A 20,294-nucleotide genomic window follows, 5' to 3' on the forward strand; every position below is an offset into this window, starting at 1 on the left:
CCACTTCTGAGTTCAGATGCCATTCGTGATCCATCATGCACCGACGGCTGAGCTCGTCCGCCCTGGCGTTCAGAGAACCTGCCAGGTGTTGAGCCACCAGGGTCACGCCCTGGCGTTCCAGCCATTGCCAGAGGCGCAGAGCCTCCTGGCAAAGGGTCCACGACCCCACACCGCCCTGTTTGTTGCAGTACCACATGGCGGTGGTGTTGTCCGTGAACACCTGCACTACACTCCCCCGGACAGAGGGGAGGAATGCTTTCAGTGCTAGACAAATCGCCCGTAACTCCAACAGGTTGATGTGGAGCCGGGCCTCCGCCGGAGACCAGAGGCTTCTGATCTCCGTCTCGCCCATGTGGTCTCCCCAGCCCTGGAGGGACGCGTCCGTCACAACTACGTGCTCCGGTTGGGGAAGAAAGAGGGATCTGCCGCTGACCCAATCGCGGTCCGTGAGCCACCACTGCAGCTGTCTCGCAGTGCCCTCCGAGATCAGGACGTGGTCGGATAGGTTGCCCTGATGCTGGGCCCACTGAAACTTCAGGTCCCACTGCAGAGCCCGCATCCGCCACCTGGCGTGATGCACCAGCAGGATGCAGGAGGCCATCAGCCCCAGAAGCCGCAGCGTCAACCTGACCGAGACCCGGGATAACGGCTGAAAGATGGGAATCAGAGCCTGAATATCCCGGACCCGCTGTTCAGGTGGATAAAACCGAAACCGCGCCGAGTCGAGAACCGCTCTGATGAAAAGGAGCTTCTGAGAGGGGCACAGGTGTGCCTTCGGCACATTGATGGAGAACCCCAGCCGGTGCAGGAGATCTGCCGTAGTCTGGAGGTGGCTGACGACTGTCTGGGGCGAGACCACCTTCAACAACCAGTCGTCGATGTAGGGGAAGACTGAAACCCCTAACCTGCGCAGATGAGCTGCGACCACCGCCATCACCTTCGTGAACACCCGTGGGGCGCTAGTAAGGCCGAAGGGGAGCACGGTATACTGAAAGTGCTCGTGGCCAACCGTGAACCGCAGGTAGCGCCGGTGGGCCGGCAGGATGGGGATGTGGAAATAAGCGTCCTGCAAGTCCAACGCTACCATGCGGTCTCCTGGGTCCAGGGCAGCTAGGACCTGAGCCAGTGTCAGCATCTTGAACTTCTCCTTCCGGAGGAAGCCGTTGACGTTCCTTAGGTCCAAGATAGGGCGTAGGCCCCCTTTGCCCTTCTTGGGTACCAGAAAGTAGTGGGAGTAGCAACCACACCCTACTTCTGGCCCAGGAACGCGCTCGATGGCCCCCTTGGCCAAGAGGGCCGTAACTTCCTCCTGCAGAAGTCGCAAATGATCCCCCGATACACAGTGGTTCTGCGGTGGCATGGCTGGAGGAGTCGCCTCGAAGGGGAGGGAGTAGCCCCTTCGGACGATCTGCAGCACCCACCTGTCCGAAGTGACGGTGCGCCAGTGGAGGAGGTGATGGCGAACCCTGCCCCCCACTGGCGTCACATGGGCCTGAAAGCACGGACTAGGAGGGTTTTGAGGCGGATGCTGTGGGGGAAGGTGTGGACTGACCTCGCCGTTGTCCCCGACCGCCGGGACGGCGGTTCCCACGGCCGCCACCGTGTTGGGTATTACCCTGCGGAGCGAGGCTGGCAGCACGTGTGGGTGCACCCCTTCCGTGGCCACGAAAGGAATGAAAGGCAGCAGATTGCTGGTGCGGGGCCGAGAGGCCCAAGGACTTGGCCGTAGCCCTGGAGTCCTTAAAGCGCTCAAGCGCATGGTCTGCCTTGTCGCCAAAGAGGCGACGGCCATCAAACGGCATGTCCATCAAGGTGTTCTGGACATCGGCCGAAAAGTTGGCGGACCTCAACCAGGCGTGACGTCTGACCGCCACCGTCGTTGCCATCGCTCTACCTAGTGAGTCGGTGGTATCCAGCCCACACCGTATAGAATATTTGGCTGCATCCCGGCCCTCCACAAGGGCTTGGCCGAGTTTGGCCCGTACCTCCAACGGACACTCTGGCAGCACTTCCGCAACCGTATCCCACAGAGAGTGGGTGTAGCGGCCCAAGAGGCATGCGGTGTTGGAAGACCGCAGAGCGATGACGCCTCTTGGACTTCTTGTGCTTCTTACCTGACGACGACTTCGACCCGGAGGAGTGCGGCCTACTCTCGGAGCTGTGGTGGCTCCGAGCCCGCGACCTGTCCCTCGACCTCCCGTGGGACCGAGACCTCTCGCGGCACGGGACCGACTGCCGGAGTTCGAGTCGCCTGCGGGACCGCTCCCGCCTGGCTTTCGAAGAGAGGGCCCGGCAGTCGGAGCAGGCCTTGTCGTCGTGATCGACGCCTAGACAAGTCAAACACAGGTGGTGAGGATCCGTGACCGACATCGTGCGGTCGCAATCCTCGCAGTGCTTAAAGCTGGGCATCCCTACGGCACCAATCGGAGTCGAAAGACTTCGAGAAATGATCAAAAAACTATCAAAAAGTTAGTCAAAAATTGACTAGGGTTACTGCTTTTTCCCAGATCTGCGCTTGCTGGCGTGGAAAAAAGAAGAACTGACGTCAGCACGCGGAGGCGGCGTCTAAGTACTCCAACGACGTCATCACGGCGCCCACGACGCCGCCGACGGATGCGAAGCCGCAGACTACGCCTACCGACGCGCAAGGGTACTGCTACGCAAAAGTTTCCGGATCCAGTCTGACGCCTGGGGATATTCTAAGGTAAGGAATCTAATACTAACGTGTCTCTTTCAGATACATTGTATGTATCTGATTCGGGTCTCGGTCAGGAAGCTAATCGAATGAGCAAGAAGCGCACAGCATGGTTGAGCATGATTGGACAGTGACTAACTAAACATGCTGCAGTTAAGAGCATGTGTGTGAGTGCAAGTGTGTCCCTGCTGCTCCCTACCCTAGCTGAGGATGTGGTGCCTGGTGCAGTATGTATACTACTGTGCTTGGGACCGCCAACCATGTCCCAGGGCTGTGAATCTTTTGTCGCGAAGAACAAGTTACTTACCTTCGGAAACGATGTATCTGTAAGAAACAGTAGTTAGTATTAGATTCCTTACCTTAGAATATCCCCAGGCGTCAGTCTGGATCCGGAAACTTTTGCGTAGCAGTACCCCTGCGCGTCGGTAGGCGTCGTCTGCAGGCGTCCCCTGCGGCTCCGCGTCGTCGGCGTCGTGCGCCGTGATGACGTCGCTGGAGTATATAGACGCCGCCTCCGCGCGCTGACGTCAGTTCTTTGCACACAGCTTTTCCGCGCCAGAACACGCAGAGCCATGTGAGAACTAACACTGGTGCCATTTGAAACTAGGGCCCTGAAAGGGATGACCTTAACCCTAGGTATCAGTTCGCAGAACGGGGAGGACGGGTGGGGCGGTAAGGAATCTAATACTAACTACTGTTTCTTACAGATATATCGTTACCGAAGGTAAGTAACTTGTTCATCTGAAAGAAACAGGTTAGTATTAGATTCCTTACCTTAGAATAGATACCCCAGCAATACCAACCCCGGTGGTGGGTCTGCGAACCAATACAAACCTACACCTGAAAGTCCTGGAGGACCGAACGGCCAAAGAAGCCATCCCTCCGGACTTGACTGTCCAGGCAGTAGTGCCTCGCAAAGGTGTGCAGCGAGGCCCACGTAGCCGCCTGGCAAATGTCCTGCAAAGGGACTCCCCGGCCCAGGGCAGTAGTAGCCGCCGTAGCCCGAGTGGAATGGGCCCTCAGCCCAACAGGAGGCTCCTTCCGAGCCAAAGAGTAGCATGCTTTGATGCACAGGACGACCCACCGAGAGATGGTTCGTTTCTGTACCGCCCTTCCCTTCTTCTCACCCACGTAGCCAACAAACAGTTGGTCATCCACCCGGAACTGGCGTGTGCGATCCATGTAAAATGAAAGCGCACGTTTTGGGTCCAGACGATGGAGCCGCTCTTCATCCTTTGAAGGATGCGGAGGCGGGAAGAAGGAGGGTAAGGTGATGGACTGCCCGATGTGAAAAGCAGAAACTACTTTGGGCAGGAAAGAAGGCCTAGTCCTAAGAACCACCTTGTCAGGATGGACGGACAAGAAAGGAGGTTTAACAGAAAGAGCCTGGAGCTCACTCACTCTCCTGGCAGAGGTGATGGCAACCAGGAAGGCCGTCTTTAAAGTAAGAAGACGGAGAGGACAGGAATGAAGCGGCTCAAAGGGAGCGCACATCAAGAATGTCAGAACCAGGTTCAAGTCCCACTGAGGCATCACGAACGGAACAGGAGGATACATGTGCGTGATGCCTTTCAAGAATCTCAGTACAATAGGGGACTTGAATAAAGACTGCTGATCAGGTAGCCTTAAGAAGGCGGAAAGGGCAGAAAGGTAGCCCTTGATAGTGCCCAGAGCAGGGCCCTGCTGGGCAAGAGAAAGAAGGAAGAGGAGAACCTCGGAAAGAGGGGCAGAAAGGGGATCCACAGCCTTTGCTGTGCACCATGCCACAAATCTTTTCCACCGGCAGGCGTATACCGACTTTGTGGAGGGACGCCTGGCTGCCAGAATCACATCACAGACTTCAGGAGGCAAGTCGAATGGCCTCAACTGTCGCCGCTCAATCTCCACGCATGGAGGTGGAGACTGGACAGGTTCGGGTGGAGGACCGTCCCCTGCTGCTGCGACAGAAGGTCCTCCCGAAGGGGCAGGCGGATCGAGGGACCGACTGACATGCTGAGTAGCTCGGGATACCAGTATCTTCGAGCCCAGTCCGGAGCCACAAGGATAACTTGGGCCCGGTCGCGCCTGATCTTCTTCAGCACTCTGGGCAGAAGTGGTATAGGCGGAAAGGCGTACAACAGACCGCAGCTCCACTCGCGCCGAAAGGCGTCGCCGAGCGAGTGCCGTCTTGGAAACTCCAACGCGCAGAACTGATGACATTGCGCGTTCTCTTCTGTGGCGAATAGATCTAACCAAGGCTCTTCCCATTGCTGAAAGAGCCGTTCGCCACGTCCGAGTTCAGACGCCATTCGTGATCCACCGAGCACCGACGGCTGAGTTCGTCCGCCCTGGCGTTCAGAGAACCTGCCAGGTGTTGAACCGTCAGAGTCACGCCCTGACGTTCCAGCCACTGCCAGAGGCGCAGAGCCTCCTGGCAAAGGGTCCACGACCCCACACCGCCCTGTTTGTTGCAGTACCACATGGCGGTGGTGTTGTCCGTGAACACCTGCACTACACTCCCGGTGACAAAGGGGAGGAATGCCTTCAGTGCTAGGCGAATCGCCCGCAGCTCCAACATGTTGATATGGAGCCGGGACTCCGCCGGAGACCAGATGCCTCTGATCTCCGCCTCTCCCAAGTGGCCACCCCAGCCCTGGAGGGACGCGTCCGTCACAACCACGTGCTCCGGTTGGGGAAGGGAGAGGGATCTGCCTCTGACCCAATCGCGGTCCGTAAGCCACCACTGCAACTGTCTCGCAGTGCCCTCCGAGATCAGGACATGGTCGGACAGGTTGCCCTGATGCTGGGCCCACTGAAACTTCAGGTCCCACTGCAGAGCCCGCATCCGCCACCTGGCGTGATGCACCAGAAGGATGCAGGAGGCCATCAGCCCCAGAAGCCGCAGCGTCAACCTGACCGAAATCCGGGACAACGGCTGAAAGATGGGAATCAGAGCCTGAATATCCCGGACCCGCCGTTCCGGAGGATAAACCCGAAACTGCGCCGAGTCGAGAACCGCTCCGATGAAAAGGAGCTTTTGAGAGGGACACAGGTGTGATTTCGGCACATTGATGGAAAACCCCAGCTTGTGCAGGAGGTCTGCCGTTATCTGAAGGTGGTGGACGACTGTTTGGGGCGAGCCCGCCTTCAACAACCAGTCGTCGAGGTAGGGGAAGACCGAAACCCCTAACCGGCGCAGATGAGCTGCGACCACCGCCATCACTTTCGTGAACACCCGTGGGGCGCTGGTAAGGCCGAATGGGAGCACGATAAACTGAAAGTGCTCGTGGCCTACCGTGAACCGCAGGTAACGCCGGTGGGCCGGCAGGACGGGGATGTGAAAATACGCATCCTGCAAGTCCAACGCTACCATCCAGTCTTGTGGGTCTAGAGCAGCCAAGACCTGAGCCAAAGTCAACATCTTGAACTTCTCCTTCCGGAGGAAGCCGTTGACGTTCCGTAGGTCCAAGATAGGACGAAGGCCCCCTTTGTCCTTCTTGGGCACCAGAAAGTAGTGGGAGTAGCAACCACACCCTACTTCTGGCCCAGGAACGCGCTTGATGGCCCCCTTGGCCAAGAGGGCCGTAACTTCCTCCTGCAGAAGTGTCAAGTGGTCCCCCGACACACGGTGGTTCTGCGGTGGCATGGCTGGAGGAGTGGACTCGAAGGGGAGGGAGTAGCCCCTTCGGACGAGCTGCAGCACCCACCTGTCCGATGTAATCGTGCGCCAGTGGGAGTGGTGATGGCGAACCCTGCCACCCACTGGCGTCACATGAGCCCGAAAGCTCGGACTAGGAAGATTTGGAGGCTGCAGCGGGGGGAGGTGTGGACTGACCTCGCCGCTGCCCTCTACCGCCACCATGGCGGAATCCACGGCCGCCACCGCGCTGGGGAGCGTTCTGCGGCGCGTGGCTGGCAGCACGCGTGGGACCGCCCCTTCCTTGGCCACGAAAGGGGCGAAACGAACCCTGCTGCTGGCGCTGGGTCGAAAGACCCAAGGACTTGGCCGTGACCCTGGAGTCCTTGAAGCGCTCAAGCGCGTTGTCCGCCTTGTCATCGAACAGGCGACTGCCATCGAAAGGCATGTCCATGAGGGCAGTCTGGACATCCGGCGAGAAGTTGGCGGATCTCAGCCAAGCATGGCGACGAATCGCCACCGTCGTGGACATAGCCCGTCCCAGCGAGTCGGTCGTGTCCAGACCACACCTAATCGAATACCTCGCCGCGTCCCGGCCTTCAACCAAGGCCTGGTTGAGCTTGTCCCGCACCTCCTGCGGGCACTGCGGCAGACACTCCGCGACCGTGTCCCACAGAGAGTGGGTGTAGCGGCCCAAGAGGCATGCGGTATTACAAGACCGCAGTCCAGCACTCAAAGACGAAAAGACCTTCTTGCCAAATTGGTCATATCGCTTCGATTCCCGATCGGGCGGAGCCGACGGGAATGCGGACTGGGAAGTGGAGGCCTGGATCACCAGACTCTCCGGGGAGGGATGGGTGGAAAGGAAGGCAGGGTCGTCCGAACACGGACGGTGACGCCTGGCAACGTTCCGGTCAACCGGTGCACCGGAAGCGGGCCTGGACCAGGTGCCCAAAAGGACATCCGTCAGGGCCTCATTAAATGGTAGCAGAGGCTCCTGTGGGCACGACTGCGGTTTAAATACTTCGGTGAGGATGTTAGGTTTCACCTTAGCGACGGGGAGCTCAAGGCGCAAAGCCTTGGCAGCCCTCATCAGGACCACCGAATAGGCAGCCCCCGCCTCCGACGCCACAGGGGAAGGCGAGACAAACCCAGGGTTGGGCGACTCGTCCAGACCACTGGCCTCACCTAAGTCACCTACCCAGTCCACGTCATACTGGCAGGCTTGTGACAAAGGGTCCTCAGACCCCTCCCAACCCTCTCCATATTCGTCCTCATCGCCATAGGACGAGTCGACGATATAAACCGGCTCCTCGGAGCCAATGGGTCCCAACGGTGCCGGACTCGGCGTCCGACGACGCCGGTCCGACTCCGCGTCAGGAGTCAGAGAGGGATCGGGGGTGGCGCGCGCGGCGCAGGGGACCCGACGCCGGCCGGAACCGACGGCGGAGTCACGGCGCCGCGCGGAGGCGGCACCACGGGTTGCCCCAATGGAATCGGCGCCGGGGAGGCCGGAGGACCAGCCGGCGACGACCCTGAAGGGCCCAGCGGCGCCGGGGCCGGAGCCGCCGGCGGCGCCGGGGCCGGAGCACTCGGCGGCGTCGGGGCAGGTGCACCCGAACCGCTCGGGCTCCCAGACGGGACCGACGGGCCCGCAGGCGCCGTAGGCCCCGCCGGAGGAGACATCGCCCTCATAGCCATGAGGAACTCCTCAATCTCCTCGCGCGACGCGCCTTCCCCAGGGACCGACGGGTATGGGGCAGACGGCGTCGGCGACCCACGCGGGGTTGGGGCCACCCGAACCCCCGGCCGCATCACGCGGGAGTCGGGGGTACGATGATGACGCCCCGACCTCTTGTGTCGCTTACCTGATGAACCGGAGGAATGGTGGCGACTCCCGGAGCGCTCATGGCGGCTCCGCGATCGCTCCCTCGACCGCTCCCTCGACCTCCGACCGGACCGGGACCGCTCTCGACGCGGGGCCGACACTCGGAGTTCGAGCAGCTTGCGGGACCGCTAACGTCTAGCTTTACCTGTCAAGGCCCGGCAGTCGACGCAAGACTCAACGTCGTGGTCCGCGCCCAGACACCGGAGGCAGAGTCGATGGTGGTCGGTGACCTACATCATTCGGTCGCACCCGTCGCAACTCTTAAACCCGGGCATCCTACCGGCACCTTGAAGAAAGAGTTAAAGTTAACAAAACTAGGTCAAAAGACCGGAGTACTGCTCTTCGGATCTGCGCTAACTGGCGCGGAAAAAAGAAGAACTGACGTCAGCGCGCGGAGGCGGCGTCTATATACTCCAGCGACGTCATCACGGCGCACGACGCCGACGACGCGGAGCCGCAGGGGACGCCTGCAGACGACGCCTACCGACGCGCAGGGGTACTGCTACGCAAAAGTTTCCGGATCCAGACTGACGCCTGGGGATATTCTAAGGTAAGGAATCTAATACTAACCTGTTTCTTTCAGATAGTGCTACCAAGGATGATGGCCCTTGCAAAAATGTTTGGCCAGCCCCTGCGTGGCAGTAAGGGATGAACTGAAGAGGCGCGGTGCGGCCTCAGAGTTGAGTTGGACTTGTGCCTGCTGTGTGGGTGCAGGGTGTCAAGACTCTAAAGTGACTGACTAGAACCAACGCAAGTTTGGGACTAGGCGTTAAGTGACCTGCTTCACTTAATTGTCACTCCGGGCAACGGGTGGGCGTCTCCCTGGGAGGCTGAAAGGTTGGGGCACTGGTTTTGTTAGTAGGGCCGGTTTTGTAGCATTGCAGCAGTTTTTAAAGCACTGCAAAGTTCTCGCATATTCAACAGTTTTCAGGTAACAATTAAAGTGTCAAGTTAACTCTGGTGATTTATTATGGCACCTGCTAGTGAGAGAGCTAGATGGGAGTTTTGTCTAGTGGCAGTTTTCACTTATCTAAGGTAGCGCATAGGGTTAAATATGCCTGCTGCAAAAAATGTGTATCAAGCAAATCAAAGAACAATATTTTATGTAGATAGCTCAGTGGGTTACTGCCTTTGTGCAAACTGGCTGTTAGATAAGATGTTTTTTGCTGGTAAGGTACACTAATGCAGAACAAGCATATTATTGATCCACACAAGTACTGTACCAGTGATGTGTATTTTTTCTGTAGAAGAATTAATTATAGTAACCCTGGAAAGGTTCAATAGCTCCACAGGTTTAGAAGTATATAAACCATGCGGTGGCATGGCTGGAGGAGTCGCCTCGAAGGGGAGGGAGTAGCCCCTTCGGACGATCTGCAGCACCCACCTGTCCGAAGTGACGGTGCGCCAGTGGAGGAGGTGATGGCGAACCCTGCCCCCCACTGGCGTCACATGGGCCTGAAAGCACGGACTAGGAGGGTTTTGAGGCGGATGCTGCGGGGGAAGGTGTGGACTGACCTCGCCGTTGTCCCCGACCGCCGGGACGGCGGTTCCCACGGCCGCCACCGTGTTGGGTATTACCCTGCGGAGCGAGGCTGGCAGCACGTGTGGGAGCACCCCTTCCGTGGCCACGAAAGGAATGAAAGGCAGCCGATTGCTGGTGCGGGGCCGAGAGGCCCAAGGACTTGGCCGTAGCCCTGGAGTCCTTAAAGCGCTCAAGCGCATGGTCTGCCTTGTCGCCAAAGAGGCGACGGCCATCAAACGGCATGTCCATCAAGGTGTTCTGGACATCGGCCGAAAAGTTGGCGGACCTCAACCAGGCGTGACGTCTGACCGCCACCGTCGTTGCCATCGCTCTACCTAGTGAGTCGGTGGTATCCAGCCCACACCGTATAGAATATTTGGCTGCATCCCGGCCCTCCACAAGGGCTTGGCCGAGTTTGGCCCGTACCTCCAACGGACACTCTGGCAGCACTTCCGCAACCGTATCCCACAGAGAGTGGGTGTAGCGGCCCAAGAGGCATGCGGTATTGGAAGACCGCAGTCCCAGACTAAGGGACGAGAAGATCTTTTTGCCGTACTGCTCGTACCTCTTGGATTCCCTGTCCGGCGGTGCCGACGGGAATGTGGTCTGGGAATTGGAGGCCTGGATGACCAGGCTCAGTGGTAGGGTGGGTGGAGAGGAAACATGGGTCGCCCGGTGCTGGGCGGTGGCGTCTGGCCACGTTCCTATCTACGGGCGAACCCGTAGCGGGCTTGGACCAAGTGCCCAGAAGAACGTCGGTCAAGGCCTCATTAAAGGGCAGCAGAGGCTCGGCCGAGCTTGACTGCGGGTTAAGGACCTCAGTGAGGAGATTAGTCCTCACGGCCGCGACGGGGAGCTCAAGGCCCAAGGCCTTGGCAGCCCTCATCAACACCACACTGTAGGTTGTCCCCTCCTCCGAAGCCACGGTAGGAGGGGAGACAAAAACAGTGTCTGGAGAGGTGTCCAGGCCACTGGCCTCCCCAAGGTCTCCTGCCCAGTCCTCATGAGACTGACACTCTCGGGTCAGAGGGTCCTCAGACCCCTCCCAAACTCCTTCATCACCCATCTCCTGAAACTCAGGGTTCTCAACTAATGGGGCCTGTTCATAGAAGTGAAACTCCCCAAACGACGTCTGGAGCAGCGCCCATCGGGGCCGTCCCGACGTCGGAACAGGAATGAAGGGGGCATCGGGGACGGCGGCGCCCGAGGACTGCGCCGGAGGCGACACCTGATGGTCCGACGCTGGGGAGGTCGCAAGGTCCACCGGCGACGATCCAGATCCTGAAGAAGGTCTAGTACCCTGCGGCGCCGGGCCCGAAGGCACCGGCGGCGTCGGGATAGCGGGAACCTGCAGCGCCGGACCCGAAGGCGTCGGCGGCGGAGCCGAAGCACCCGACGGCGTCCGGGCCGAAACCCCCGACCCGCTAGAGGCCCCAGACGGGTCCGCTGGGCCCGAAGGCGCCGCGGAGCCCGTCAGAGGAGAGAGTTTCCTCATGGCCACGAGGAAGCGCTCGATCTCCTCCGGCGTCGCGTTGAGCCCAGGGACCGGAGGGTGTGGAGCTCAACGCGGCGCCCGCGACTCCGACGGAGCCGGGTGGCGGTGTCACCCGAACCCACGGCCGCATCGCGCGAGCGGTGGGGGGGAGTCCGCAGAGCGATGACGCCTCTTGGACTTCTTGTGCTTCTTACCTGACGACGACTTCGACCCGGAGGAGTGCGGCCTACTCTCGGAGCTGTGGTGGCTCCGAGCCCGCGACCTGTCCCTCGACCTCCCGTGGGACCGAGACCTCTCGCGGCACGGGACCGACTGCCGGAGTTCGAGTCGCCTGCGGGACCGCTCCCGCCTGGCTTTCGAAGAGAGGGCCCGGCAGTCGGAGCAGGCCTTGTCGTCGTGATCGAGGCCTAGACAAGTCAAACACAGGTGGTGAGGATCCGTGACCGACATCGTGCGGTCGCAATCCTCGCAGTGCTTAAAGCCGGGCATCCCTACGGCACCAATCGGAGTCGAAAGACTTCGAGAAATGATCAAAAAACTATCAAAAAGTTAGTCAAAAATTGACTAGGGTTACTGCTTTTTCCCAGATCTGCGCTTGCTGGCGCGGAAAAAAGAAGAACTGACGTCAGCACGCGGAGGCGGCGTCTAAGTACTCCAACGACGTCATCACGGCGCCCACGACGCCGCCGACGGACGCAAAGCCGCAGACGACGCCTACCGACGCGCAAGGGTACTGCTACGCAAAAGTTTCCGGATCCAGTCTGACGCCTGGGGATATTCTAAGGTAAGGAATCTAATACTAACGTGTCTCTTTCAGATACATTGTATGTATCTGATTCGGGCCTCGGTCAGGAAGCTAATCGAATGAGCAAGAAGCGCACAGCATGGTTGAGCATGATTGGACAGTGACTAACTAAACATGCTGCAGTTAAGAGCATGTGTGCGAGTGCAAGCGTGTCCCTGCTGCTCCCTACCCTAGCTGAGGATGTGGTGCCTGGTGCAGTATGTATACTACTGTGCTTGGGACCGCCAACCATGTCCCAGGGCTGTGAATCTTTTGTCGCGAAAGTGCTACCAAGGATGATGGCCCTTGCAAAAATGTTTGGCCAGCCCCTGCGTGGCAGTAAGGGATGAACTGAAGAGGCGCGGTGCGGCCTCAGAGTTGAGTTGGACTTGTGCCTGCTGTGTGGGTGCAGGGTGTCAAGACTCTAAAGTGACTGACTAGAACCAACGCAAGTTTGGGACTAGGCGTTAAGTGACTTGCTTCACTTAATTGTCACTCCGGGCAACGGGTGGGCGTCTCCCTGGGAGGCTGAAAGGTTGGGGCACTGGTTTTGTTAGTAGGGCCGGTTTTGTAGCATTGCAGCAATTTTTAAAGCACTGCAAAGTTCTCGCATATTCAACAGTTTTCAGGTAACAATTAAAGTGTCAAGTTAACTCTGGTGATTTATTATGGCACCTGCTAGTGAGAGAGCTAGATGGGAGTTTTGTCTAGTGGCAGTTTTCACTTATCTAAGGTAGCGCATAGGGTTAAATATGCCTGCTGCAAAAAATGTGTATCAAGCAAATCAAAGAACAATATTTTATGTAGATAGCTCAGTGGGTTACTGCCTTTGTGCAAACTGGCTGTTAGATAAGATGTTTTTTGCTGGTAAGGTACACTAATGCAGAACAAGCATATTATTGATCCACACAAGTACTGTACCAGTGGTGTGTATTTTTTCTGTAGAAGAATTAATTATAGTAACCCTGGAAAGGTTCAATAGCTCCACAGGTTTAGAAGTATATAAACCATATCATGTAAACGAAGGTTGCTGGGAGAACTTAACCTGCATTAAATAGCACTGTTATATACGTTCAAAGACTGAAATGTAATTACATGGTACTCTTAGTTTCTTAAACAAATGATACGGTGAACTTATTTTGACCATTTTATAAGTTATTTGAGATTTATAATGGCTGATTTCAACTTGAATAGCGTATTTTCCACTGTTGTACACTATTTGTTAGGTTCTTAATCAATGCTAAATTATTTGTATGTCCGTTTATAGTGTACTTCTTTTGTATCTGTACAGATTTTCCAGCTTGTATGTCTGATGTAAGTAACCAAACGTTAGATGCATCACTTCCTGTCATAGAACCAAGCCAAAGGTCATGCAATGTCGCTTTCTTTGATTTTATGCGGTCCAAAGGTCACGTGATGGCACTTCCTATGATCTCATGAGGTTAAATGCCTTGCAAAGTCACTTCCTGTGACATCATCGGGGTGGGTCAAAGGGCACGTGATATCACTTCTTTTGATGTCACCAGGTCCAAGTTCGTGTGATGTGGCTTCCTATGACCGGAGGCGGGGGTCACATGGCATGCGCTGTCCCTTCCGCTACCCCTGGCATTTTTTCATGAATCAGCGTCCATGGCCCAAGGGTGGGGAATAGCCTTCATGTGAAACCCTGTCCAATGCGATTCCTGCTAGAGACAAGATATTTTAATGTCTACTTAGTCCACCAAAAAAGCTGAGATTATTTTTTGTCCTCCTGTCACAAGTCAGTTATTTCAGATTGCCGCCTAAAATATTAGTGAATGCAGCTTTTCATAGGCATTTACAGTAACCAAGATGAGCAAGGCTGCAGCTGAGAGCACTGCCGATCAAAGAAGTAGAAACTGATCTAATCCTTCATGGCCTAGGATTGACTCAAGGAGCTCTTGATAAACCAAGAGATTTCCTGGAGAAATATATGTTCATTGGAGTAGTAGGGCCTGAACATTGAAAAGAACAGTGATGTAAATATAAAGCAGAGATGAACTGGGAAAAGACGTGTGGCACCGGTCAGGTGAGACTGAGACCTATTTTTCTTGCAAAATCTTCAACACATTGTGTTACGCAATGTGGCTTGATGAAACTTGTTTTTTATCTTTAAAGTATGGAAAGGCTATTTTCATAATTTCAAGATGGTCCCCATGTTGAGTTACCTATGTTGCGTCTGCAAGATGATTGCCATCTCAAAAGTACACCTTCAAGAAAGACTATCCACGCTACCGTCTTTGCCAATGTTGAAGCATTTTAAATGCATCATGCATGCAAACACAATAGTAGCAGCAATCATAGAGTAAAAGAAGAGTGGAGTAAGAGGGCAAAGGCACAGGAACCAGCTGCAGAACAGCATCAGTGGCATCGCCAAGGAATCTGGGGTGGATGCATATCTTCAGCCTCATCTATAGAAAACCCTGTGAGATGCTCACAGTCCTCCCCATGCCCAAGAGATTGATGTAAGACGTACAGAAATGGGAGAGAGACAGGTCGAAAAGTGCAAAGAGGAAGCCTAGTAAGCAGGGGAAAGGTGGTAAGGGAGGCTGGGCAAACAAGGAAAAGAGCACACTCATGCTTTATATGCAGAAAGTGCCAGAAGGAGCAGAACATGCACTTCCATGTAGTGCTAAATGAGAAATGTAATGAAAAAATAGTTCCATGATGAAAGGAGAGGAAGGATACAACTCAGTCAATCATAAGCAAGGTTATAAAATAAATGCTTGTGGGATGAGCAATAGCAATAGCCAAGAAAGCAGTCCAATTATGAGCAAAGGGCTGACCTAAAGCCAACTAAATAGTACTGTATGCAATGCTGTCTGTGAGAGACGAAGCAGTCTGTAGTGAGACTGCAAACAGTAAGGTTCTATAAGACACCCTGCATACTTTCAACATGATTCCTATTCCAAAGCAGAGATAGAAATTCAGCAGGTATTCCATCTTTTTTTTTAAAAAGCATGCAATAAAAACAAATATTAAGAAGATCTACACCAAACATCATGTCAAAACACAACTTGCAACTACTACATATAACATATTACTTCACCTTGTAAAGCCCAGTAAACGTCGGTGGTCTCTGCTAACTTCTCTAGTATGGGTGCAACTGCAGATACGTTGGTTTTATATTGCATAAATGATTCAGTGCTTCCATTGTGAATCTTGATAGACCACTAAAAAAGTAGATACAAACCAAAAAGAAATTTAGCAGAAAAATAATGATGAAGACCCAAACACTCGCCTTATGGGCCTTCTTACCCAAATTCCTTCTCATTACATTCCCTATTCATAATATGCTAGAACAGAGCCAGCAAACAGAAGCTGTATCAATCTATAAAATGATGAGGTAGAAATGCTCATTAGGTATGTGCAGTGGGGAAGTTCGATGCAGACATTTATTTCATAGGTTTTTCACAATTTTGTCATAGCTTTTTAATAGCTTCAGGGACAACTTTGAGTGTAAACTGGCACTGAAACAGAGCAGTCAATATGGTGCGCTTATTTTTCAAAACAGTTATCAATCTTGGTACAACAGAAAACCATGCACATTTATATTCTGGACGCATTGGTTATCAGTGCGTGGCAGACATCTCTACAGTATATTGCACTAAACATGACACGTTTGTGCCTTCGTGCAGAGGACCCCAAAAGGTGTGTGCTCTTTCATATTTGTCTCCTTCACAAATGAGAAACATAACAGTAGGGCAGTTAGATAAATTTTTTCTCTCATTGGGTGATATGTAGGGACAGGTTTAAAGCTTCTGGAAACCCGTGCAATTAGGAGATTTTAGGGAGCCTTTTATTTGGGCACACATATCAACCACAGAAATATACTGAAACATATAACTGCAGTTGAAAGATGTTAAATGAAGGGTTACTAAAATCTACTGCTTGTGCTGTTTCTGTGGTGCAGACTCACAACGTGTGCCAGCATGTGTGCAAAAGGATCGCGCAAAGTGTTCTGTGTTCGGTGAAAATTAAGAACCTATTTATTTTAAATGAGGGATAAACACGAGTGTAAACATGACGCAGCACAGGAAGTGGCAAAGGCATTGGAAGACTTCTTTGGGTCACCTGAGGCACTATAGAAAAATAGTAGGGGATATAGTAACTGTGCAAGCTAAAAAGCAGACATATTAGGCCTGCTAGAGGTCGGTCCACAGCAAAGGAAAGGCCAGCTACTACAGGCTGAAAACTTCAGCAGATGGAGCTTAGCAAGTAGGTAGCGCCCTTCCCCTGACTGACTAAAGTTTTTACACTGATGCTTATGGGAAGATGGTTTTCTCTGGAGAGCCATGCAACAGCCGGTTTACTGGACGGTGCCTTGCTGTGACGTTTTGAATTTTCAGTCTTCCACCAGCAGTCTCTTCTGTGTACTCCGGTAGGCTGCACTTGTGTCCATCCCCTTTTCTGCCTTTTATTTTCTTTGTCCTCCCCCTCCTCGCCTGCTTTTCTTTCCATCCCCCAAAGTATCGACCCTTCCTCGCCATACCTAGGGACACCCCCCCCCCCCACCTCTCTCTTGGGCTTACATATCCTGTCCTGCCATTTTGTCGAACGTGCTCTTCTTCACTAACAACCTCTCTGTTTGAACTCGGGGACACAACACCATCAAGGCATCACATACATACTTCTTGTTTCGTGTGGGGAAAGTTCAAAGAAGTTCACACTTAAGGGGAGCCACAGGTTTATGGTGGAGTCAACTTGACAAAATTAGGAGTTTGATTGTATTTCGGAAAATGTTTCCTTTGCATTTGGACCAGACTCAAATGTGTAGTGGTTCTGTTGTACTGTAGAACATATTCAAATAAAAATGAAGTTTAGGAAAACATGATGAAAAACCATACACTTTCTCTTTCGTCAAACTCAAAGTCTTTCAGAGGTTTGTGGCTATTCTTGCACCTGGCTTTCCAATAAAACTATGCTGAAAATGTGCTGTGTTTATTTTAATGGATTTTACAAACTCATATTCTTATTAGACCTCCCTTAAACATTAAAAAGTTACTGGAGCAAAAGGGGTCCAACATTGTTCACTAGAGTCTCCAGAGTGTAGGGACAACAGACACTCATTGCTTAGCATGGGGCTTGTGGGCTGAATTGGTCAAATTCAGAAGAAAAAGAGTCAATGTGAAGAAACCAAGTGGCTCAATGCATGGATGATTATGAATATAGATAGATTCAGGTACTGCATTCAATCAATCAAAAATAAATTTGAACATCTTCAAGTGTCCACAGGTAGATGTCAGGGCCTTTTGCTCCAAGACTGGCAGAGAAGAGGTCCGGGAATTACATACCTACATCAGAAGCGAGCCTCCTGTTTGTTTTAATGGGATAATAAAAAGGGGCTGGAAGAACTGCGTTACTTACCTGTAACAGCAGTTATCCAGTATTGGTGTCTTTCATAGATTCACATGCCTGAATCATTCCCCGTCGTCGAGACGGGAGCCTCCGGTACATAAAAAAGTAATGTCCTATAGACATACATAGAGAAAATAGGCCTAAGGGTCTCACCTTAGTAGCCTTTCGTTGTCCTTATGCAAAAAGGACCAAACTCTCACAGTCAGCCAATCAGCTCCGACCTCCCTCTAGAACCTTCCTGGGAGGAGCCTCAGTCCCTCAGATTTTCGTACGCACTCAGCTAGTTAGGCGTAATATTGTGAGAGAGGGATGTGAGACTTCCCAGGGGAGGCGGGAGGGTTGCATGTGAATCTATGAAAGACACCAATACTGGATAACTGCTGTTACAGGTAAGTAACGCAGTTCTTATCCAGTATTAGGGGTGTCTTTCATAGATTCACATGCCTGAATCAGAGTAGCTAGCAATTAGAAAGGCACATTCGTGATGGAAAGGTGCCCTGCAGGCATGTTAGACAATGCACACATTGTACTATAGCATGTAAATAGACAGCATAAGCAGAGCATCACAATAGTAGAGAATGTGCATACCTGGATGGCGGGATGAGGGAAGGCTCACCTCACTGAAAGAGATGGCGTAGCACCGCCTGTCCCACTGCAGCATCCTTCTGAAGTTCGAGATCCAGGCAGTAGTGTCTGGAGAAGGTGTGCGGTGACTTCCAGGTCGCCGCTCTGCATATGTCCAGGATCGGCACTCCAGCGAAAAGTGCTGCTGACGTGGACATCGCCCTGGTGGAATGTGCAGTGACACGATCAGTCAAAGGCTGTCCGGCCTTGTTATGACAGAATGCAATCGCTGAGGAAATCCATCTCGAGATGCTTTGCTTCGTGAGAGGCAGGCCCATTCTTGGATTGCTGTATGCCACGAATAGTTGTGAAGATTTTCTGAAGGCTTTGGTTTTATCCAGATAGAACTTTAGACATCTCTTGAGATCTAAAGAATGGAGTGCCCTTTCGGCTGCGGTGGAAGGGTTTGCAAAGAAAGACCTCAGGACTATTGGTTCATTGAGATGAAAGTCCGAAGGCACTTTCGGTATGAACTTTGGGTTCTGTCTTAACATCACTCTGTCCTGTCTGAATTGCAGGTATGGATCCTGAATGGACAGGGCTTGAAGTTCGCTCACTCTCCTGGCCGATGTTAGAGCGAGCAAGATCGCAGTTTTCCATGAGACGTATTTGATGGATGCCCGATGAATGGGTTCAAAGGGATGCCTCATAAGTTGGTTGAGAACTAGGTTCAGATGCCACATTGGGGGGACTTTCCGAGGCCTCGGAAAGGATCTATAAAGCCCCTTCAGGAATTGTTTGACAAGTCTATTGGACCACAGGGAAGGTCCCGTGAAAGTTCTGGTGAACCTCGATATAGCTGCTAGGTGGACTTTTATGGATGCATGTGCCAGTCCTGATCGTGCCAAGTGCAGCAGGTATGGCAATAGCTGTTCAGGAGTGACGAACAGCGGTTGCAGGCCCTGGTCCGAACACCAAATGCAGAATCTTTTCCATTTGAGAGAGTAGGTTTTGTTGGTACTGTCTGCTCTCGCTTTTGCCAGTATATCTCTGCAGTCCTGCGGGATATTTAGGCCACCGAACTCTCTGTGCTCAGGAGCCAGGCCGATAAGCTGAGCGATTGCAGGTTCGGGTGTTGCACCTGCCCCTTGGACATCGTTAGGAGGTTCGGGTGCTGTCGCAGACGAATCGGTGTCTTGATAGAGAGCCGAAGTAGATCCGAGAACCAGTGTTGTCTCGGCCCGTACGGGGCAATCAGGATCAGGGTACAGGGCTCTGCCTTCATCTTCCTGAGGAGCCTCGGGATCATGGGAAACGGAGGAAAAGCGTACGCAAACACGCTGAACCAACCGATGGAAAAGGCATTCCCCAGTGATCCCTGTTGGGGATGCCAGCTTGCGTAGCTTGGGCATTTGGCGTTCCCCTTGGTGGCAAACAGGTCGATTCTTGGGACTCCCCATTGAGAGAAGATGTGCGTCAGCGCGCTGTCGCTCAGTTCCCACTCGTGGGAGAGTGATCGTTGCCTGCTTAGGGCGTCGGCGATGGTATTGTCCTTGCCCGGCACATAGTCGGCCTTGAGTGCGATTCCCTGCAGCACTAGCCAGTTCCAGATCTTCTGCAATTCGCGTGATAGAGAGAGCGAACGCGTTCCTCCCTGTTTGTTGAGATAGTGCATCGTCGTGGTGTTGTCCGTTTTGACGAGCACTGGGGAGTGCCGGATGCGTGGTAGAAAGGCCTGTAGTGCCAGATACACGGCTCTCAGCTCCAAGAGATTTATATGAAGCTGTTTTTCCTGAGTGTCCCATTTGCCGCTGATCCGAAGGTCCTGAAGAACAGCTCCCCATCCCTCCAGGGAAGCGTCCGTGGTGATCACCAGAGGTGTTGCCGGAAGGAGAAATGACAGTCCTACGGTCAGATTTTTGCGACACCTCCACCAGGTTAGACTCTTGGACATTTTGGGTGTTATCCAGACAGTGTCCTCGAAAGAGCCAGTACTTTGAGTCCATTGGCTCGCGAGCGCCTCCTGCAACGGGCGCATTCTGAGTCTGCAGTGAGGGACGAGAAGTATACAGGAGGACATCATGCCCAGGAGGGATGTATAGGTCCTGACCTTCAGGTGTGTCCTGTTCGCCACAGCCGTGGCCAGGGACAATATCTTGTCTGTCCTTTCTTTCGAGGGAAAGGCTCTTGCACACTCTGTGTCCAAGGTTGCTCCGAGGAAGGTAATTTTTGTCGTAGGGACGACACAGGACTTCTTGAGATTGAGGGTTAATCCCAGCCTCTGAAAAAGATTTATGCAGGCGTTGGAGGATTTGGCTGCGTCTTCCTCCGAGAGTGCTTTCACCAGCCAGTCG

At 53.7% G+C, this 20,294-nt stretch overlaps 1 protein-coding gene across 1 annotated transcript in view; it reads right to left on the minus strand.

Annotated features, from left to right (window-relative positions):
• The window catches only part of CASD1 (CAS1 domain sialic acid O acetyltransferase 1), a 256,795-nt gene that overhangs the window by 166,060 nt on the left and 70,441 nt on the right, over positions 1-20,294 (minus strand). Inside the window, exon 7 of the mRNA XM_078663740.1 lies at positions 15,068-15,191. Coding sequence (XP_078519866.1) covers positions 15,068-15,191 — 124 coding nt within the window. The remainder of the gene's footprint in view (positions 1-15,067; positions 15,192-20,294) is intronic.

The sequence above is a fragment of the Lissotriton helveticus genome, chromosome 10, assembly GCF_964261635.1.
Source record: "Lissotriton helveticus chromosome 10, aLisHel1.1, whole genome shotgun sequence".
NCBI lineage: Eukaryota > Metazoa > Chordata > Amphibia > Caudata > Salamandridae > Lissotriton > Lissotriton helveticus.